This window comes from Drosophila nasuta, chromosome 2L (assembly GCF_023558535.2).
Source record: "Drosophila nasuta strain 15112-1781.00 chromosome 2L, ASM2355853v1, whole genome shotgun sequence".
NCBI lineage: Eukaryota > Metazoa > Arthropoda > Insecta > Diptera > Drosophilidae > Drosophila > Drosophila nasuta.
In genome coordinates this window covers 2,477,136-2,500,958 of record NC_083455.1, presented here as the reverse complement: position 1 = coordinate 2,500,958, position 23,823 = coordinate 2,477,136, and the positions used below count along the sequence as shown (strand labels likewise).

At 36.6% G+C, this 23,823-nt stretch overlaps 2 protein-coding genes across 2 annotated transcripts; both read left to right on the top strand.

The window, feature by feature from the left end:
• The first annotated feature begins 10,660 nt into the window (after positions 1–10,660).
• LOC132796215 (transcription factor glial cells missing 2) lies at positions 10,661–16,377 on the top strand. Its single transcript, XM_060807301.1, has 4 exons — positions 10,661–10,992; positions 14,293–15,073; positions 15,133–15,223; positions 15,278–16,377. The coding sequence occupies exons 1-4, from the start codon at positions 10,982–10,984 to the stop codon at positions 16,270–16,272; spliced, it is 1,878 nt and encodes a 625-aa protein (XP_060663284.1). The 5' UTR covers positions 10,661–10,981; the 3' UTR covers positions 16,273–16,377.
• Positions 16,378–16,961: 584 nt separating this feature from the next.
• On the top strand, positions 16,962–20,439 carry LOC132797806 (thioredoxin-2). Its single transcript, XM_060809581.1, has 3 exons — positions 16,962–17,115; positions 19,602–19,748; positions 19,820–20,439. The coding sequence occupies exons 1-3, from the start codon at positions 17,092–17,094 to the stop codon at positions 19,967–19,969; spliced, it is 321 nt and encodes a 106-aa protein (XP_060665564.1). The 5' UTR covers positions 16,962–17,091; the 3' UTR covers positions 19,970–20,439.
• Positions 20,440–23,823: the final 3,384 nt, after the last annotated feature.

The following is a 23,823-nucleotide window of genomic DNA, read 5'->3' as shown; positions in this document are numbered from 1 at the left end:
TGTAAGTAAGACTGTGGAGTCTGCGATGGCAGCTACTCGCTTTTATAGTCCCCCAATTGGAGCCATGTCCCATAAAATCTGCGAATTGATGATCTTCTCGATGCAGTTGGACGTGGGCGTTGCTTTGCATGCTTCCTTGTTCTGCTAGCTCTTCCCATATCCAATTGCTAGCCATATGTGTGTAAACCATAAATAACCCACAGGCTGCTTTCGAGTTTTGCGATCTCTTCCCACACACACCTTTTTGAATCCCTGGCTTTTGGTCTTTGGTGTCTGGTCTGCTGTTTGCTATCTAGTGTCTGGCATGTTGCCTCCTTGCCACCTACCGAATCAACCCACGTTTAGTTGTCTATTAATTTGTTATTGCTCCAATTTTCCCATGTGAACTTGTTTGCGTGTTTGCGGCTTATTAGATTAAACACCCGGGGGACGTCTCTGACCTACCCAAAAAACCGAAAGAGAGCAGGAAAACGATCCTTAAGTGTCCGTTAATAGCGTTTAATGGTTGAGCATAAAAGGTGAGCGCAAGTCATAAAGTTTTCCAACACCACAATGCGACACACCCCTCATGTCCTTTCTGCCTCTGTCTCTCTTAGTTTCTTGCTTATCCGTAACTGTTTGTCCAAGGGAATGCGTTAAACTGTTTCTTTTGTGTGCTGCTTCTTCCGTTTGCTTTTTCTTTTCTTTCCCTCGCGGAGCATTAATTGCAAGTCATGATTGTCTCAAACAAAAGCGTGCTAATTGGATTAATATTGGGTCATTATAAAGGCATCTTCGCAGCGGCTACTGCAATTCTCACCACACTGTGTGAAAAGGTTTCCTCGACTGCACTTTGTAAAAGAGGTCACCAAATAGTTTGGCCAGGCATGTAGTTGGCACTTAACCAAAATATGTGCTAGGAAGCGCTTTAATTGGAACATAATATTAATAACACAATATTAAAATAAAACACCTACCAAATCAAGAATAAAAAGAAACGACCATACCACAATTTCTAGGGCATATAATCCATATATAGTAGATATGTATTTTACAGAGAAAGTATTACTACATATTAACGGCAATAGACAAGTTTTCAAAACTCCTCAAGGGCCAGTAATCAAGTCAAAAGCAATTCAAGCAGAAAAAAACCCTTTATGTCCATGATATATTATTCTATTTTGCGGTTCCAAATAATAGACAACAATAAATCGCTAAATTTAGATCCATTACACTTATGATTTGATATAAATTAAATATATAAAGTGCCACCATATAATAGGCAAATTGAGAGACAAAAACTACTGAGCAGAGCAATTTACGAATGCAATTTTTCAATACACTCTGTAACAAAAAAAAAGAACACTTGAAGTAAACATTTTAGCAGAAACATAACAACGGACCCAGAATTTTACGACAAAACCAGACAGGAGAATATTGAGCAAATAAACTACCGCAAACTGTATTTCTCCCTGGAAACTCAATGATCTATTGGAAACTACTTATTATGTTACTTCTATCATCTTTTAAAATCATAGAACGGCAATTCTCGTCCCTACATACGAACATATCAAAAACAAAAGTGTAAAGTTGCAGGAGATATCCAAGCTCATTGGATCCGTTCAATGTGTGGAGGAGAACTTAGCAAAGATCGCGATCTGCCACAACAATTGATTGCAACAGAGCTCCAGATCGCGACGGCTCAGTGTACATAATTGATGATATTATGCCTCATCCATGAGCTGCTAGCTCACGCCCAGAGATGCTTTGGTCATAAAAAACAACATGGCAAGCTGTGCCGTTGTTAGACATTCTGTGGTCGTCACCGTCGTCATCATATTACCAGGTAATTGTAGCATCAGCTATAGCAATGGACTAGTGCTCGGGCTAAGGCACGAGCTCGGCAGGTGACAGAAATGCGGACGCCTCCGGTGTAGAGGCCAGACACTAATGACCAGACAGATGAGAGACGACAACCGAGAGTACGACGACGACGAGGCCGTACCAAGCGCCACAGGATGTGTCTGCAGTGTTGTAGTGAGGTGTGAATAGTGTGCGGAGTATTTGGTGTAAGTGTGTGATTTTATAACTCCTGCCGCGCCTCAAGACGCCTGTCCAGTGTCTCCTCTGTAGCATTGTGCAGACTGTCAAGACTGTGCTGCCTGTGGTAATTTTGTGGGTTTTTTTCCTATTAAAAAAGTAGAAGTGTCTTCGGTTTTAAACTCTCAATTTGGATTTAATTAGTTGGCAAATATTGGCGTGTTGTCACTCAGGTTGTCTGCCGTGTGTGGTCCAGAGATCTTAGATTTTTCTCTGGAATCTGATACCGATTGATATCTATTTACATATATCGCCTGCAATCTACGTATCCATCCATTAGATAAAAATCATTGGTACTTCTCCCGCCCCTCTCTATGTTTGAGTGCCAAATATATAATTTATTGAGCATAATCATTAGATAGCGATGCGTTTGCCTGCTCAAAATTAGCATCCCATTCTATTTGCAATTTTGTTTTGAACCCTTAGCTAGTAGTCAGGGGACACAGCTTCTAATCAACCCTCCCCAGAACGGGAACTGAGAGTCAACCTTAAATGTGCATTGACTAATGAAATGTGTATGGTTTGGATTCGCATACACATTCGATGTCGAGTATTTATTTTCTAAGGTCGTTCTGGGCCAAATGATTTTAGTCATTTATGCGGCTTTTGTTGTGCGTTTTTGGCAACATAAATGTGAATTTCAATTTTTGATTCGACCACTCTCGGTTTGTTGTATGTTTTCCATTTGTTTTTCCTCTGTTTTATGCCAATTTGCATTTGATAATACGCCCGCGATTGTTGGCTAATTAACGGGATTTGTTTGCACATTTTTATGGCCTTTTTGAAGCGCCATCCAGTCACGCGTGTGCCCATCAAGCGGAGCCAGCTGAGCACGCGACAAAATGTGTTTCGCAATGCACTATACTATAGTGGTAAATCGGTTTATAAAAATGGGCGGGCGTAGTAAAATTTGATTGCATCTATACCATATGAGGGTATTCTTGTGATATAAACTTTTTATGACCTGTGTTACTAGTAAAAGAAGCGTTGGTATTCTCCTCTTCAGAGAGTAATTTCTTTGTGACACTTATAAGGATTACGAGTCAATACAATTTAACAATGTTGACATCTACAGCTGCTGCAAATAGTTTTTCCCCAGCCAACATTTTGAGGAGTATCAATCAAATGAACATATGCAAAAATACGTTTGCTATAGTCAACGAATTGATGAACCTCTCTTGGGCGCGACATAAACAGCAATTGGCAAACGGTAAAAGGTTATTGTTATTGTCTTTTGTGCGAGCGACAGACAGATAGACAGATGATTGATCATGTGATTGAGGCCTTTTTGCATTTGCAGTTATTCTAAAGAGGAGACAAGGGGCTGCATCAATTTCGAGTGCCTTTCCAAATGAACGTGGGAGTTTCTGAATTTCCGAGTTTGCACCTTGACTAGGTGAGAGCCATTGCACGCAGTCATCTTGGCTCTTGGATGCAAAGCACGTGCCACAAGAGGCAGCGCGCCTAGCATGTAAATCTGTTTCAGTTTCAGTTTCTGTATGTGTGCCACTTGCAGCAGCCACCAGCATATACATATGCTGGAAGCGCAGCTGTTGAACTGGCTGCTTGGCTGCATGCCACAGTCTTTGCCACTTCCTTTTCGTGGTCTGTTTGAGAAATGAGAATTGAACCCGTGCCATCGACGTGCCTGAATGACTTCGAAGTTGGCCTGCAACGATCGTCATAACTTCTAGAACTAAATTAATTGTTTCGCAAGACGCTGCTTCGCTAGCACCTGTTCTCGGCCAAGGTCTGTGGACATTAATTGAATATTAATAAATCGACAGATCCTTTGATTTTCGCCTGCACTTTTCATTTCAATTCGTATAATCGCCTCACACAACTTGCCTTCGTCATAATCGTAATCGTAATCATAATCGTAATTAAGTTAAACGTCTACATGAACCGTTCATTTTCGTGGCGTCTGCCACACAGTTGGCTCAGAGAGACAGACGACGTCTGGTCTTGGTTTTGTTCCTCTTCCCATTCCCCTCTTCACACAGCCCACATCGACTTCATCATTGTCGTAGGTCATGCGTGCGGTTGGTCAAATGGATTCTGGATTGTGAATTGCTGTTTGCCTGAACTGACGCTACGTTACTTCTGGTCACTTGATTAAGTCAATGCTCATGCGGGATGCCAGTCGATTGGCACGAATCAAGGCATCAATCTATCAATATCAATATCTATATCTATATCTATATCTATATCTATATCTATATCTATATCTATATCTATATCTATATCTATATCTATATCTATATCTATATCTATATCTATATCTATATCTATATCTATATCTATATCTATATCTATATCTATATCTATATCTATATCTATATCTATATCTATATCTATATCTATATCTATATCTATATCTATATCTATATCTATATCTATATCTATATCTATATCTATATCTATATCTATATCTATATCTATATCTATATCTATATCTATATCTATATCTATATCTATATCTATATCTATATCTATATCTATATCTATATCTATATCTATATCTATATCTATATCTATATCTATATCTATATCTATATCTATATCTATATCTATATCTATATCTATATCTATATCTATATCTATATCTATATCTATATCTATATCTATATCTATATCTATATCTATATCTATATCTATATCTATATCTATATCTATATCTATATCTATATCTATATCTATATCTATATCTATATCTATATCTATATCTATATCTATATCTATATCTATATCTATATCTATATCTATATCTATATCAATATCTATATCTATATCTATATCTATATCTATATCTATCTAAATGATGAAAAAAGGGTATTAATATAAAGCTGAAGCAGCCAAAGTTTCAACGCCACCCAGTAGTCAAACCGCTTTACTTATCTTATCACAGTATCTCTGCTGGTTTAAGCACGTAAGCATGGTAAATTCATTAATGGAGTTAAGATAAGACGTAATGCAGGAGACACAAAGATGTGAAGAAACAGTAAGGTCATGGATCTTTAAGAATATAGTTGTCAATACCATTGCATAAAAATCAAAATAATCAAGTAAGAAAGCTACAATCGAGTGTGCTCGACTGTGAGATAAACACTACCAATTTTAATTAAAAGCAAATTATTGCGGTATTATTTATAAATTATAGCAAATTAATATACCTCAAAAATACAAAAAATATACCAAATGATATTTTAGGGGTATTGATACAGTCATACATTCAAAAAAAATACCACAGAGTACAAAAAATACCAGATTATTAGTCAAAGCAACTAAGACTAAGTAAGCGTTTTTGCTCATACAAAAAATTTCTTTTATAGCGACTTACATTTTTATTTGATTAAAAACAAGTAAGAAAGCTACAGTCGAGTGTACTCGACTGTGAGATACCAGCTACCCATTTTGAATAAAAGAAATATATTTTGCCGTATTTTTCTCAAAATATACCAAATATACTACAAAAATGCTAAAAAAATATACCAAATGGTATATTTGGTATATCGATATAGTACCGCATTCATAATATACCATAGACGGCACAATTGTCAGCCAAAGCAACTAAGACCCCCAGTAAGTAGGCGTCTTTGCCTTTACAAAACTATTTCTTTAATAACATCCACAATTTTTATCTGATCGCAACCAAATTTTCAGGAATCATAACTACTATAGTTATTATTATATATTCACAACTCTAGCTTTAAAATTACGCTTGTTATTCGATTTTTTTGATTTGAGGGGCGGAAGTGGGCGTGGCAAAAATTTGAAACAAACTTGATCTGCGTGCAAACATATCAAATGCTATCGAAAAATTATAGCTCTATCTCTTATAGTCTCTGAGATCCAGTGTTTCATACGGACAGACGGACACACACACAGACACACAGACGGACAGACGGACATGGCTATATCGTCTCGGCTGTTGACGCTGATCAAGAATATATATATACTTTATAGGGTCGGAGATGCCTCCTTCTACCTGTTACATACATTTCCTGCCGGCACAAAGTTATAATACCCTTATACCCTATGGGTAGCGGGTATAAAAATAAATAATAAATAAATAAATAATAAAATAAAATTCGTTACTCTAGTTTCAAAATTACACTTATTTGATTTTTCGGAGGCGGAATTGGGTGTGGCTAAAATTTGAAACAAACTTCATCTGCCTGCATACATAACAAGTGTTATCAAAAAAAAATTTTATCTCTGAGGTCTAGGTGTTCATACGCACAGACGGACATGGCTATATAAGTTATAATGTTTTTCTAGCGGGTATAAAAACGGAAAAGCGTTTGAATGGAGTATGATGTCAATGCTTCTGAAGCTACTAACTGCATTTTGGGAAATGAAAAGAATGCCAGGATGATGATCGTACCCGTTGATTCTGCAATAAAGCCTGTGGTTAGAGCTTCAGTTCCTTGACATGCCATCGAAATGTGAGATAATCAAATGTTGTGGCCCAAAACACATTAGTGTCAAATGGCTTTTGCCTCCGGTCGCGTCTTTTGTGCGTGCTTATTGTTTAAACAAGCGATACAACGCGTGGCCAGTGGACAGTATTGATGGTATCGAGGTGCTGAGTATCGTCGAAGCAAGAACCTTCATTAAAATCATTATATTGCAAATGTGGCAAATTTTCAACAGTTCATTTAACTGATTAAAGTGTATGGTACTTGATTTTGTACCAATTTTCTTGATGAAGAAATGGCCAAAACCTGCGGCTCTACAGCTCTTTAAGCTTGAGTGCCCAAATTACCCTTGCAGAGCTATATAATTTTGGCACCTTCTGCCATTTTTGTCATGTGTGAGTCGAGTGAGCCAAAGAAGTCATAAAATTAAATTTATGAGTCGTAATTTTTATAATCAAAAAACCTTTTGTTTTACTCATAAAGCGTAAGTTGAGGCTCTTTTTGTATGTAATGCTAGTACAACTCATCATTATAATTGGGTTCTAATCGCACTCATTGACTCCCAAACAAGCTCTTCTCTCCCCAACAGTGTATCTAATATTGATTTCGGATTCATATTGAGCATCGTCTTCAACTTTGACTCGACAAAAAGCCATTAGCCTTCGTCTTTCAAAGACATTTGTCAAATTGTCTATCCAAATCGTTGTGGTGGGTGATGTGTGTGAGAGAGTGTGTACGTGTGTGTTAAATATTAATCAGTCAATAAGCAAAATGTTAATCCGCTTTTAAAATACCTAGGCTCTTCCTATAACTGTTGTGGTTGTTGTTATTTCCCTTAATCTATTAGTAGACCACCCAGAGTGTCGACCAATTAATTGCGTAAATGGAAAAATTGCCTTTGGTCTTTGTCTTTGTTGGGCTGCCACAAGTCACACTTTGCTTATTTTTCGGAGCTTGTCTTCGAAAGTCCCTGTTATGAGTTACAGTGTAAAAAATTAGCTCGCAAATAAAAACTGTATTGTTCTGCACTTTATTTATTTATTTTTTTTAAATTCTATTTTTATTTTATATTTATTTGAAAACTTTATTTAGATTAGTGGCGTAATTAAATATACACATTCATAAATCTGACATGGAAATCTCTCAGTGCATGAACAGCTACATATATAACACAACTAATTAATTAATAAGATTTCTGCTCGAAGGTGCTAGAAATCCATTTCAAACTATTCCATATTTATTTTAACAGAAAAAATGATTAATTTGCTGTGGCAAAAATAGCAATAATAAAAAAAACTACAAATTACAATGATCGAACTTTAAATACACTAATGAATGGTGCCATAAAAATAAAATATTTTTCTTATGAAATGGAATTTTAGATAAGACTATTATTTCCTTATATCTTACTAGTACACGGTAATGAAAAAAAAAAATGTTGAAATCTGTTCAGATTAATAAAATCATTTTATCTAGTAAGGTATATAAATAAGTACTATTGTTATTTTCTTATGGTTTCTGTCTGCAATGACAGGCCCTTTTGGAACAGCTTGAGCTTTTTTTTGTTTTTTTGAGCCGGAGCTCGGGATGGAGCTGAAACTGGAGAGCACGCGCTCATTAGAGCACAACCAGGCTGCGCTGCTGGAGTTGTAAGTGATGTTGAAGTTGAATATAGAGTTAGAGTTGGAACCGGTGGAGGGGACCACACCGAGTGTATCTACATTAAACAAGCCATGATTACAATAATGTTGAGCAATTAATTGCGAAAAGCCAAAAAGATGTGAGCGCAGCTGCAACAAACTAACCATTTACGAGTTATAAAATAATGTGTGTGTGTGTACGAATATCTACCATTTTTGTTGCGTTGAAATATGTTTTTTGTCACCCGTATAATTTGCTGGCTGGAGCGTTAAAGCGACAACAACAGGCCAAGAAGAGTCAATATTCAAGAGTTGAAATGTGTAGTAAAGGTAAGAGAGCCACTTGGTGGCTGGCAGCCATTTGTGCTTATTGGTAGTACACATCTTGAGGCCCAATCCCGTATAATCAGCCCAGTTGACTGCGTACTGCCCTTTTAATTATGGGTCACAGTCAATGAGCAGCAAACAGCAGTCGTCGTTGTAGTCTCCGCATTTCTTTGGCATTTCCTGTCAACGGAATTTCAATTTTCACCTTAACGCCTATTTGCCGCGGCAAGTGCTTTTCAGCATTTAATTTCCCCCATTCCACTTTCCCTGCATCGGCCAATGGCAATGTCTAAGGCGAACGTTTTACTTTAACTGCTTGCTGGTTAATTGTTAGTCAACTTGGCCTGGCTACCAACAACTGGACTCATCACACATTCATTTGTTTTATTTCATTTGTAACTTTGCCCCAAATACTGATGCGGGCTGATCAGGTGAAAACACAATGAGATAGAATAAGACTGCGACGATGCGTCAGCTCTCCCTCTATAACCAATTGCTGTTCTCAGTCATTTCTGGCCATGTCATTATTTTCATTTGTTTATGCTTTTTTTTTCCTAAAATTACTCTGCTTGTTCTTCACTTGCTTTTACTCCTAATGGGAACTTGTTCCAAATTGTAGGGCTAAGAACGTGTAGTACACATGTGGCGCTTTTAAAATCGATTTTAAGAAAACGCTTAAGGATATTTCCATTCATGATGCAACTTTTGACATTCAGGAGCAACAACCAGGGCATTTGCAATAATTATTAAATCTTTGTCTTTGACATATCAAATCAAAAGAACGCGACGATACTTTGAAAATAAAATGAATCTCTTTAATTCAAAATTGTTGAATTTTGTAATTTTTTTTTATTTAAATTAAACATATTTGTCAATTGTATATAATACTTACAAATTTAAATTTATATATACATACATATATACTTTATAAATGAAATATTACAAAGAAATATTATAGAATCATACAAATGAAATATTTTTAAACGGTTTTATATTATATGTAAACTGTTGCTAATGGGTCATTTAAATATAATAAAAATTGTAATGTATTTTTAGTAAAAATTACTTCACTAAAAAAATGTTGAGGACAAATGTTGAGTCATAATATTAATAATTATTTAAAAAAATTGATATTATATTATTATTAAAAACTAGCCATAGAGATGCGTAAACGTAAAAGAATAAAATAAAGAAAAGGTATATTTCATTATTTTAAGTTAGAGAGAATTAGTTTAATTTAAGTGTAGTTTTTACATTTTGAAAAGACTAAAAAAACTAATGAAAATCCATTCAATATCGATTATCAGGCAATCCATGGAAAGAGTCTCTCACTCCTTGTGATGCAAAAAAACGAAACACAAAGTGGATGATAAGCGTACATACATAATAGTAAATAAGTAATTAAATTTCCAGTGATAATGCAATACGCACATATAGTACTGCAGATACAATAGAATTCACTGCCACAATATGCCTAAAGACTCTTACACTCGCAGAGCAAGAGCGAGAGAAAAACAAAAGGGAGAGAGATAATGAGCAATGACGGCTGCACACGCTTGCCACACTCCAGAGAGTTCGAGCCGAGTGTGCCTGCGTGTGTGAGAATGTACACATTTATTATCCGACCAATCAACGTAGACTGGAATGTGTGTTGGAAGTGCGCACACATACACAATGAGATCGAGTATATCTGACGGATACGTTTGCAACAGCAACAGCAACGGCAACAGCAGCTGTAGCTGTAGCTTCAACTGTGGCTGTGGCTGTGTCTGCAGCTCCCTATTGCGCATTGCTCTTGGAGTTGGCTGGCTGCTTGATTATGCGCCGACGTCGTAGCCGCCGACGCGTCGTTTGTGGAGTTTTTTTTTGCCAAATTTATGCGGGTGGCGATATACTCTTCATCTGCCCCTTGGTCCCATCCATATCCATGATATCCATTTGCCTCTTTGTGCGTCTCTCAGCAGCGCTTGTTGTTGGTTTTTGTAGGTGGAGCCAGGCACAATGCTATCATTGTCATTGTTGACAAAACTTTGCCAGCGTCGTTTTTGTCTTCGATGCCGAAGTTGCTCTGTTGATGTGCTGCTGTACGCGTTTTTGTTTTTGTCTTTTGTATCTGGCAGATACGTAAATTTCGCCCTGCTGCAAGCACACAGTATAGCGCGCACAGGTTGCCACAGTGAAAGGTCGTCTACGTCGGTTGTCGCTTCGTTATCGTTTCGTTATCGTTGTCTTTGAGTGTTAAAGCCGACGGTTACTGTTGTTTGGTATCTATTGGATTGAGATACAATTGTGCTAATGTCATAACGATGCCTTTACGACGGCATACAATGTGTTTTTTGCAATGGCCAAATGAGCAGTGAGCATTGAGCAGTGAATTGTGAATTGCAAACCGTGAAGTGCACAACTATTGGATACAAAACATAACGTCGAGACAAATTAGAACAGCAACAGCAAAACCAACAACTCGCAATACCCAACACTTCAAAACTCTGGATAAGCACATTTATTTGGAATATGGTTGTTTTGTAAGTGATCGAATGCAGACTCTCAGCGTTTGCGCGCTCAACGCAAGTCCCTTGACACCAGAAAAGAAATGAGAGAAAAAAGCAAAAACGAAATAAATGCCGATAAACAGCTGCAATTGAAATACGTAATAACGAAATACTTATACCCAGGCTACTATAAATAATTGACAAACACGAACAGATCGACTGTGATTATACCCCTTTCGAAAGTCCTTATAGTCGTATAGTTCGTACGTCTTATTAAGAAACCCAGCCAGTAAATAATTTTGTATAGAAAATGAATACTTTTTATTTTCAATACCCAATTTACACGCCAATATACATTTTAGCGAATGTGTGAAGGGTATTCCTCGAGCAAGATTTATAAAAAGAAAACAGTGTTTCTACGAATCGGATAACCCTCTCGCTCAATCATCAGGTCTGTGTTTCAGTCACAAAATATGAATATAATATACAATTGTCGATTAAATTGTCAACACATTTTAGAAATTGTTAAGACACAAGAAAACAAAAATACAATGTAAATAGGAACAGGCATTTATTTTATAAAATAAACAATGTACAAAAATAAGAGTTTTATAATATACAAATATTTTTAAAATATCCCGATAGCAATGCTGTAATACTGTAATTTGAAATTACTTCTGTTAAATTTCGCGAAAACGAAACCAAATTAAAATATTTTATGGGTAGGATTATATTATTGCAATGATTTCTTCTATAGTACTTGTATGTAAATATTTAATAAAAATTAAAATACAATCACAGCGTATTTTAATGTGAATTTTAATTTTAGATGTTTGCATTTGGTTGTGGTTAGGAAAATATAGAGTGCCTGTATAAATAACGCACGAGCAAGTGCACTCAAGATAACACAGTAAATTACAAAAAAAAGAAAAACAATAACGAATTCATATATAATTTTATATTTCCAATAATATTAACACTAAAGTTTCAGTTAAATATTTTATTTTACTACCGCAAATATAATCATATTGAGTTTATGGCATCGAATTATAAAACCAAAACATCTTAGGCACAATCTCATTATTGCAATCAAAAGCAATAATGTGCCAATTGAACATTTATTGCTTTTCAAATTAGCCTTAAAATTATTTTAAAGGAAAGAAATAAAATTGCGATGTGTGATTTATAGAAATGGTCATTAGGGATCGATTTACTTTTAATAAACTGGACAATCCTTTCAAATATGTTATTTTAACTTTTATTTAATGTACATTATTTATGTTTCGATCTTCAAAACAAACAGCAACAACAATTGCCTGGTATAATAATTTAAACTTGCTTGTTACGTCAAAAGAATATTGAAAAATGTAACACCTGGTACAGTCCTAGAAGTATTACTACTTCCGAATTGCTCAATTGTAGCTCTACGCAGTTCATAAATCAACGCAAAAAAACCGAAGAGATATTTTAGATGACAATAACAACATTAAGAAACAATAAAAACGAAATGCTCACAAAAATATTTAAATTATTTCAAGCGCTTTATTATCATGCTGAGCGGGGCCTAGCCCTAGAGCAAGAGCGAATAACAGAGCATCTTAATGGCACTCGAAAGAACCAACGGGGGGGACAGACCACACGCAAAGGGCCAAACACGCGGGGGCTGATTGGGCCAAGTGAAAGGGTCAAATGAAAAAAGCCGAGAGTGGATATGCTGCGAGTATAAAGACATATTTTGTAGGTGACAAAGTTATTATAAACAGCGGTCTCGTCTCGAATCGACTTGAGTCGTTTCGAATCCAATCGAGTCAAATCGAAACAACGAAGTGACACTATCAAGATCAGATAAGACCTACGAAGTGTCAAGCGGTCGATTTACGAACCCAAAACAAAGCGGCAAGAAGCGAGAAATGTGCGTGGAACAGGTTCATTCTGTGGGGACCACCAAGCGGCGCTCAGGTATCAACTTGTTAGATGACGACAAGAGTCCAAGACTGAGACTGAGACCTGATCTGGGACTGGGACCAAGCAGCCTGCTGACTTCTCAGTACACATAAAAAAACAATAGAAATCTTCTAGGCCGTAGGGCGCCCGCGCCTTAATGAGAAGCTGGGACAAATTTATTGCTAATTGTAGAGCGAGGCCCACTAAACGTTTGACGCATAAATCTAAACGTGAGGCTCCCACACAGCGGTTGACTGTGAATCTGATCACTGACTCCAAGATCACCAAGACTTCTCCTCCAATGGAGTACGAATCGCAGTGACTCAGAGCGCTGGCGCTTTAAGTGTCAATAAGATTGTCGCATTTAACTGACACTCGAATTACAGGGGACATCAGCTTGGTTTATTTGTGGGTTAACTAGGCTAAAACTAACGGAACCTGTTGTCTTACCAGACACTTTCGTGTCATCAATATCCGACGCCTGAAAGAGTTACGCGTGGCATGAACAAGCATTTCATTTGATGATGCCCCCGTTACCCACGCAAAAGCCCTTTGATTTCATTGGAATCATTTAGAGGCGTAATTAAGATCGCAGTGTTACCATTTGTGTGTCTGATAAAAAGCAGTCTGAAAAGATATCAGCACTCTGATGAGTTGATTTTCAAGTGCATTCATGCACATACTTAAAGAATGCCTAAATAGTTGAGTATCCGTTTGAAGAGCTTTTCTAGAGACTATGAACCCGCATAAGCATGAGTACATTTGTTACGTTCGATATTTGGCTCAATTTGAAAATTAATGATTAGTTGCAAATCGTATGTCATGCCCAGCAAACTAAAAAGAAAACAAAATATCAACATACAATATATTTCAAGAATATAAAGTTAATTTTTTTTAAATTTATATTTTAACTGAAGCTACACTTTGTAAGCTTTGCAACTAAAAGACAATGAAGATTTGGACTTTTCCCCAATTGAAATAGGTATCTTTGGTCATCCACAAGTTTACTGATTGTCTATGAACAATGTGATTAATTTCAATTGCTGTTATTTCTAATTTCTCTTTAAGTTATCTTTTTACATAAATATGGAAATAAAGTAATAAACGGAAACTATTTTGTTTTAGTTGTGAATGGTTATTTAGATATAGTTTTCTATTTTCGATAAATACAGAATTGATACAGTAGTTGTGAACAAGATTAATTCATTGAGGACCTGACTTTTCACTACGGATTTAAGTTGAGTGAATATGCTCAAAAAAATGTTCTCGCATTCAATAAATATATATGTTCTCCTAAGCTTTGCTGCTAACAATTAAAATTATATTTCTAAGAAAAGTTGGGGTAATAATTTGTCAAAATGAGAAAGTAATTGAGTACATCTATTACAGAAATGGCTACACTTTCAAGGCACACTACCAACAACTCTCACACTCCGAGCAACATCCTCAGCATCACAGTCATCATCAGCAGCCACAGCAACAACAGCAGCATCAGCCTCAGCAGCAGGAACAGCAGAGTCAAACATCCCATTTACCCGCCACATCCACCTCGACTGCGATGACGACGCACAAGTCGAAACGAGACTGGGATATAAATGATGCAATCGTGCCGCAAGTAGCCGACGTCGAATTCGACGAGTTCAGCGAATGGAGCGATGGGCATATGCGTCTAGTCTACTCGGTGCACAACGAGGAGGCAAAGAAGCACATCTCTGGTTGGGCGATGCGCAACACCAATAACCACAATGTGAACATCCTGAAAAAGAGCTGTCTGGGCGTGCTGGTCTGCTCACAGCACTGCACTCTGCCCAATGGTTCCAAGATCAATCTGAGACCCGCCATCTGCGATAAGGCGCGCCGCAAGCAGGAGGGCAAGACTTGCCCCAACAAGAGCTGTCGCGGCGGACGTCTGGAGATTAAGCCCTGTCGCGGGCATTGTGGTTACCCAGTAACACATTTCTGGCGGCATTCGGGAAATGCCATCTTTTTCCAAGCCAAGGGAGTGCATGATCATCTGCGACCTGATCCCAAGAATTCGAGCGTGTCCAAGCGAGCCTTTGGACGAGTCGCCTTGACGACCGGTAAAGCAGCATCGATGAGCTCCTCGAGGTCGGCAAGTGTAGCTGCGTCCAAGAAGTCGGTTATTTCGGGATTGGTTAAACAGGTCAAGGTGAGTTTCCCAAACAAGGTATTCAGTAAACTTCTTAATCTCCTTCTCTGCTTTTGCAGCAACAACAGAATCTCATAGGCAAGGTGCTGAAGCGAACGACGTCAAGCAATCCACTGACTCACTCTGCCCTGGAGATATATCAGTTTAATGGTAAGAGCAGCCGGAAATTAATGCCAATATGATCTAATCTATATCTCTGTGCAGCATGCGGCAAGTGTACAACTTACAGCCATTGCACATGCGGCTATTTGGAAGACACAACACGTGCCCATCAGCTTAGCCAATCCTCGAACTATATGAACAGCTCTTGGCCCATGGCAACTGCCGAGTCAGCCCCGTGCGAGCCATCGGCAAATGTCTTTACGGTGAACCATCAGCACATTACCTACAACTATCCCATTTACCATGCCACACCGACTGCAGCAACTGCGGCGCCGAGCAAGTCACCTGGTTTGCCCTACACTTGCATATCTGAGTTGTCCGCATATCAGCCGGGCCTCAACACTCAGTCCAATCTCTCTGGCTACAGCAATGCTAATTGCCAACTAGCTTACGAGACCAGCTCGCAGTTAGCCACACCAGAGCCAGAGTTCATCAACTATTCACAGATCAAGCATTTGGGCAGCGGTACAGAACTTGGTTGCAAAGGGGAAACAACGCCGACGATCAAGTATAATGCCACAGTCGAGGCTCAGCCGGTGGCAGGATACGCTGACGACAACTTTGACTACTACTACAATCGTGAGTCCAAGTCAGACTACGAGTTGCAGCAACAGTTCGCCGTCACCCACGGCCACAGTCATGGACATGGACATGGACATTATTATGAGAGCGCCAATAGTTACAATGGCGTCAGCTACTTTGATACGGGTACAACAGCGCCAAGCAATGTCAGCGGTAGTGGCGGCAGCGTTAACAGTAGTGGCATGAACATCACCAGCGGTAGCGGAAGCGGCAATAGCAGTAACTCGAACCTAAATCATGGCAGCTACAGCAGCTATTACGATCAATATTCAAACTATGAGCAACAGATGGCGGTAGCGGGTGGTTTCGTTGCAGCCGCTGGTGGCGTTGGCGTCGCGTCTGTGGCTAATGTGGCTAACACTGTGGCTCCACCAACACCGACGCTTACATATCATCACCATCATCATCACCATTTGCATCACGCACAGGCACAATCAGCACACACAGCCCATTGATAGTACTTAACGATTACATTACTCATAATTCATAAGATCACATAGTTTATACATACATACATAGCTCTCAGCCTAGCCTTCATTTAGTTTTGAAATCTTAATTTCATTGTGTAGTATTTTTATTATTGTTTTTCTGTCGCATAAATAAATTATGAAAATGTTGGTTTGTAATCGTGTTGAATTTAAAACATAAGCATAATTCGAGGTGTCATTTTCTATTTTAGAAAACATAATGAGAATTACTAATATCAATAACGTGTTCCCCATTCATTAAGAATGCAATTTATTAATTATTAAATTAGTCAGATTTCGAATTTAATTCAGAAAGACCTGCAAACCGACTGAACGTCAATTTGCTGGCGCCATCTATCGGAAATAAAGAGATCCATGCCATCAGCTGTTGCTCATTGACACAGTGTTGCATTACAGGCAACAGTGTAATGCGTTCAACTGCTGTACAAAAAAAAACAAAAAATATTATATTATGAATGAAATACTATAAATAAATTCAATAAAAGGAATTACGAAACGTGCCTTCTGATAAGTTCCCACTATATCGAAAGCGACTGCCTTGCCAGATAGTCAAACAGTTGTCACCATTCGTACTCAACACATTCGCTGCTGGTGCTCTCTTTGTCGAGGTGAGATTGCTAGCGTGTAGAGACGTCGAGCAGTAAGAGTTCTTGTTGGACATTGGCATTCATTACGCTAAAATCCCACGAGTCGACTGCGTGTGCTGTGAAGCAGTGTGATAATTAAGCAAAATTAATAAGTTTTACCGGTTGTATTTCATATATCCCTAAAAAAACAATCAGCAAAATGGTGCACATTGTGAAGGACGAAGTAAGTAATAAACTATCAGCTAAGGCGAAATATCTATGGCATTCCTGTGGGTTATTTGTGTCATCGCGTTAAGTAAGAGCGTAACATGAATTGACCCCACCACCAGCAGACCTCTTTCCCTCCACTTTTGCCGTACACATCTCATTACGATAACATTGCCATACGCTGTCGCATATAAAAATACAGTCTGCTGCGCTGGCGATACAAATGCTTAATAGAGAAAACTCGGCATATGACAATGATATCATCTCTCGAAAGCCATCTCGTCGCCATAGAAAGTGTAAGGTTTGACTCATTTCAAATACTCTCTGTAAGATATACATATTATCAAGTCAATCGTACACATATATATGTATACTATATAGAGCAATCTGAATAGGTAGGCAAGTGTTTTTTGTTAGACAAGCCCAGTTCCATTTTCAATGTAATGACTATGCAATTTCACTAGTAGCAAACATTCGTTGGCGTGGGTTTATTAGTTAGCCACAGGGTGTTACTCGAAGCATACACAATCAAAGGTACATTCACATATGTATTTATCTGTATATATATACATTTTATAATGTACATATCTATGTATATGAAAGTGAGAGATTACACATCGTTTTGGCGGGCAACTCATAAGTAAACCGGTTTAAAACTTGCGACATAGTCGCCTCTATTCAACTTATAATTCTTAGATGTTGCGTCATATATATTGTGTAGTATTCATATTCAAAATTAAAATAATTCACGACATCAAATACTTGGAAATTTATTTCGTGTATGGTGATGTCATAAAAACACTTTAAAAAAACATAATATCATTGATTTTTAGCATGCATATACATATGCTATATAAATAACACCAAAGCAGAATTCAGAATTACCAATAAGATCCATAAATTAATTGAAATTTTGAAACATTTAAGGTAGCAATTAGCCGACATTGGATGAACTAGAGATCGCAATAAATTATGATTTCATAATACTTTCTAGAAACGTTTTGTTTTCAAATGCCAGCTACGACTTTATCTAAATACATTCTGAAGCATTTCAGCAGAAAACCACATCCGGTTTTGCTAAATAGATAGACACTTTTTTTGGTTTAATTCTCAAAGCTTTAAAATGATAATTTGTTCTAATTAAACTTGCTTTTAAAACAATTTTAATTAAGCAACAGAATTTTCGAGAAATAGTACAACAAACAGTGGAACAGTAGATGTATAAGAAAGTGTTTGATATTTATTATTCTGTTTTGGGATTTCAGAAGTGTATCGTATGATACTTTATCTTAAGATATAAAAGACTTTTTATAAAATAAATTGAATTTCGTTAAAATTTTTTAAAGTTTTAATGCAAGACTGGTAAAAATTTACTCATAAGATGAAATCGTTTAATATTGTTGCTCATATAACAAATTAATTAAATTTCAAAATGTTTGTTTTGAATGTATGCATATTTATTGCGTCAACTGTCGATACTTACTTACGAGTTTTCCTCCTCTCTGTATTTAATTTCATTATAATGAATCATTGTTGTTTACCTTTGCTTCATGTACGAATACGACCCGTGTACATGGCCATCACAATGTCGTGATGGAAATGTCTACAATTAATTAAAGGTCAGCTAGAGAAACGTGACAAGAGTTCTTTCCCCAGTTACAACAACAACAAAATCCGGTTAAAATAGTTGTTGAAGTGAAAGTACAATGATTTTGGATACGCCCACGTACATGACCATCGGTTCGTTCGTTCAGAAAATTGAATTTTTGAGCTTGACGTCAAAACACATTTTTCTATGCATTGTGGAATAAGTATTATACATGTTTAATTTGAAATTTAATATGAAATTAAGAATGAAATAAAATTAAACAATTTTGTTGAAAATTTGCACAAAAACTATTTCACAATGTATTCATTTTGATAAATTATTGCACTCTTACGACGTATGGATGTCCCTAGTTGTGACTCTAGCTGTTATCTAGGTCTAATCCATATTAGGGTAAAGTAATTAAGAAAATGGCTTAATACCCATTGGGCCACGTGGTCGGGTGGGCAGCTCTCTCTCTCTCTCTCTATTGGTGTTGGTTTTGGTAAATAAATAGTCCAAATACAAATATTAAATTGCAAAAAAAATATAGTAAGTGAGGCTGCAGATGTAGCTTGTTTGTGTACCGTAGGGTTATCGTCGTTGTATATTGTGTGAATGACTGACTGATTGACATACATTTCTGTTGGAAAACTCACATAAATATGCATGGTAATATTAAAACATTGTTACTAATGCTATACAGTTGTTGTTGTGCTTATCACACATGTTGCTAGACCCCTGATAACGGCAAACGTGTTACAGTAGCTGCCAAAAGCAAATCGATAGATTGAACGCGACCGCTTATGCAATGGGGCGAGTCATGAACTCAAGCACCTTCTTTTTTTTTAGAAGTGATTGTTTAGATTATACCTAAAAATATCAATAAATGAATACAAATCATTTTTGCTTTGCAGAATGATTTCAAGACTCAGCTGACGAATGCAGGCGACAAACTGGTCGTTGTTGATTTCTTTGCCACCTGGTGTGGACCCTGCAAGATGATCGCTCCCAAGCTGGAAGAACTCGCCCAACAATATACTGGCAAGATTGTTGTACTCAAGGTATGTTTACTTTTTGTGCAAAAAACAAAAAAAGAGCACAATGACTAAAGCTAAAATAAATTATTTTGCAGGTTGATGTTGACGACTGTGAAGCTATTGCCATGGAATACGAAGTGTCCAGCATGCCCACGTTCCTGTTCTTGAAGAACTCTAAGAAGATTGAACAGTTTGCCGGAGCTAATGCCAACAGACTGGCCGAAACTATTGCGCAGCACCTTTAAGCCACGCCTGAAATGCCTGTTAATGGATTGTCTGCAACAAATAAACAAACAATAAGTTCAGGAATAACACTAAAAGACAATTCACTTAACGTATTCTAAACTTTTCTTTACGAAAATGTAGCTAATTATTATGTATTCCATAAGTGCAACGTTTGCCAGTGACGTGTCCAGCACATGCATGCCTCAATCATTGAAAATCTAATTGAATCCCTTTTGCACCATGGTTTCCACCCACCCAAGATTTAGAGCATTATTTGGAACAAGTACATTAAATTGTTTATTGTGTTCAACACTGTAGCGCAGGAGGTGGCTTTTAATGTAATTGCAATTAACGCAAAGTTCGCTTTATTAATTGAAAAATATTTAATAATTTAATACCTTTTGTAACGCGAAACACATTGTAAAGAACAACAACATTGTCAACACAAACAGCAAACCGAAGCAAATTAAATAAATAAATGTGAAAAACATGCGCTTTGTTAAACTATTGATTTTAACTAGCTCGTCCTCTCTTATGTATTGTCAACTAAACCAGTTTGTTCTTAGCGGTTCGATTAGATATAAAATGCTCGAAAATATTGAGAAGGGAACAAGCAAAAACTAACATATTCTAGAAATTAAGTAGTATTTCATAAAACAGGTATAGGTTTAATGATAATGAATATAACGCACTCTTAACGCTGACAACAATTAGTAAGAAAACTGGTTTCGAAGTAATTTAAAAGAAAAAGAAGGGTATTATTATTTTGTGCCTCCAGCAAATGTTATTAAAAACGTTTTGCGGGCATCTCAATATTTTTTCGGTAATATTCTCAAAATTTATCAAATCAAAATATTTATTTATTTATTTATAAATTAATTAGTATTAATATTGTGTTAATTAGTATACAAAATAATGTAATAACTAAAAGAAAGGGAGTGCTAGCAACTAAGGCCATCGACTCGACAGTTAATTTATATGTATGTTGCTTAATAATTTGTTGATGTCTAGGATTTCAATTTGTAGTTTAACATTATTGTGAGTAGGTAAGGTAAGAAGAGAGGTGGGTTGCATTTGGCCCAATAAGCGGATCCTTGTGTTAATAAGTTGCGGGCAGGTATCTAAGATGTGTTGCATTGATGATTCTCCCCCACATTTGGGGCATCTGGGCTTAGATTTTCCTTTTAGTAGGTGCTCGTGGGTTAAGGCAGTGTGACCAATTCTGAGCCGGGTGATAACATTGCACTGACTTCTGTGCCACGATGGTGGATAACGAACGGGTTCCATGTCGGACACCAGGGTGCATTACAATTATTAACAATTACTTGTGAGTATAAAATTACAAAATTATATGTTTTACGATAATATTCCCAACTATGTAAATGATGTACTAATGATTTCATACTGTCGAAATGCTTAAAAGTAACCAAATCCTGAAACCATTTTCTCTGCTCAAATATTTTCAGCACTTATTCATGTTCATACTATTTTTAAATAAAACTAGATTTTAATTTTCTTAAAAGTATTGTCATAAATATATTTTGTGTCTAAGAATTCAGTTTCCACCTTATACAAGAAAGCAACTTGGTAATAATTTAAGAACTAATGCATGTAACATATTGTAGTCAAACATACTCGATTTACATTTTTCCAACAATTTTAGCAGCTTTGTATAACGCGGAACTGATAGTCCACAAGACTCGTCAAGTATCAAGTCAGCCAAAGGGAAATTTAAATTTCCCTCGGCTGCGATGGGGGTATTTGTACTTGACGTGTCTACCAGACAGTCTGGTGTCCAGGTCATGTAGAAAATACTGTGTTTAGATTCTAGTGCGTAGTTCGGAATATGCAAAATAAATACGCTCAAAAATATATGCAGTAAATAAAATGTTTATTGTAATTCTAATTAAATTGATTAAAACCAATACAATGGGTACTTAAATTTATAGTATTAACAACTTACCTCTGATTGTTTTATAAAAGACGCGCAGTGACGTATTAACTCTACTAGCTTCGCAGTCGTGAGCCAATCTGGAACCGTTGCAACGGTTGTTGCATCAGGATTGCTCCCGGCTTACTTTTCAATTTTCTCCGCCGAAGCTGTAGCTGTCCTAAAAGCAATCTAACATGCTCTCGAGCTTAAGGGAAAATTCATAATTTGCAGCGATAGTCTTTCTACTCGTAATGCCGTTAAAAACACGTATAACCATAACAGCCTAATATGCCAAATCCGACATCTTTGCATTAAACACGCTTCAAAAATAAAACTTTTTTGTGCCCCAAATCAAAATATAAATCGCATAAATATATAAATCGCATTCAAAAAAAAAAAAAGAAACAAAATATGTATGTATTCCCGACCGGGACTCCAACCCGCAGACCACAACATGTTGGGCTTGCACACTACCAGCAGAGTCATCTCAGTCTTATGCAACCAATATAGGCGATCATTTAGATACATAGATGCATGCATACAAACGAAAGCATAGCAGACGTTTTTGCCCATACAAAAGAATTTCTTTAATAACTTCGACAATTTTTATCTGATCGCAACCGAGATCGGAGATGCTTCCTTCTACCTGTTACATACATTTCCTGCCGGCACAAAGTTATATATAGGGTAGAACTATGGATAGCGGGTATAAAAATACTTAACTATACCGAAGGTTGTATTGGGTACATCGATATTCCAGATATATACGTAAAATATACCAGATTGTCAACCAAAGCCACTAAAATCCGACATAAGCAACCGGTTTTGAAATGTGAAATTATTTATTAAATAATTTCCACAATTTTTATCAGATCTTAACCAAAACTTCAGGAATAATGACTTACAATATCTTCATTTTGATTTTTTGGATTTTAGGGGTGGGCGAAGTGGCAAAAATTTAAAACAAATTTGATCTATTGTAACAAATGGTTCGGAATAAAATTTATTGCTCCATCTTCAGGCATGGCTGTATATATACAAACATATATTTCTGTATACATATGTATACTTTATGTGAGCGGAGATGCTTCCTTTCATACATATTCTACCGCCACAAAATTATAGTACCCCTCTTTCCTATGAGAAGCTACAGGTAGTTCTAAAAGAATACTATGATTGAGCTACACTGGTATTTATAAAACTATTATTATAACTAATACGTCGTATTCTTGTTACTTTTCATAGTTTTGAAGTTCTAAAATAAGGAATAAGGAAATGTATAAACCAGATTAAGGATACCAAACGTCGTAAAAAGTTTTCGACAAGAGGAATATCCCAATAATAGGTTTTTTCTCGAAATATCCATATCTCAAATGATTATCTCTTATTTATTTTATATATCATACATAGGTATAATTTGCGGTGACGTCACTACAACACTGACGTAATACAACGATATTTAAAAATATTCGAAAAGTTATAGTATTGTATAAACAGAAGTTGTTTTATAATAGCCTATGTATTTCCACTGCCACTCAGTTCTTTTACGTTCGTCCTAAGTCCCGGAAGATCTGATTTAAGATAGGAAATTTGTAAGTAGAATTGCTGGCGGCTATGTAATATTTACATAAACACATACATAACATATGTATACTTTTTACTCCTCACATATTAATATGTATATGGTATGAGTTTTTTGCGCAGATCTCAATGTCGTCAAATTTTCCATCCATAACTAAAACAACATTTCTTCGTGAATGCTACTCACCGAAATTGATGGAGATTTGTTCTGAAAAGCAATATAAATTTTTTTATTTCTGTTTTCGAAGTTGGCGCCCTTAATTGCCAGCTGTTTGTTAAGTGGTGAGCTCTTTTTCGTTGTCACATCGATAAGATATCGCGTGATTACCCAAAAAATATCTTCGATATTTCTACGAAGCT

Coding starts and splice junctions, on each gene's coding strand:
- LOC132796215 (XM_060807301.1), top strand. Junction 15,074..15,132: donor GATTGGTTAAACAGGTCAAG/GTGAGTTTCCCA, acceptor CTGCTTTTGCAG/CAACAACAGAATCTCATAGG. Junction 15,224..15,277: donor GGAGATATATCAGTTTAATG/GTAAGAGCAGCC, acceptor ATCTCTGTGCAG/CATGCGGCAAGTGTACAACT.
- LOC132797806 (XM_060809581.1), top strand. CDS start 17,092: ATGGTGCACATTGTGAAGGACGAA. Junction 17,116..19,601: donor TGCACATTGTGAAGGACGAA/GTAAGTAATAAA, acceptor TTTGCTTTGCAG/AATGATTTCAAGACTCAGCT. Junction 19,749..19,819: donor GCAAGATTGTTGTACTCAAG/GTATGTTTACTT, acceptor ATTATTTTGCAG/GTTGATGTTGACGACTGTGA.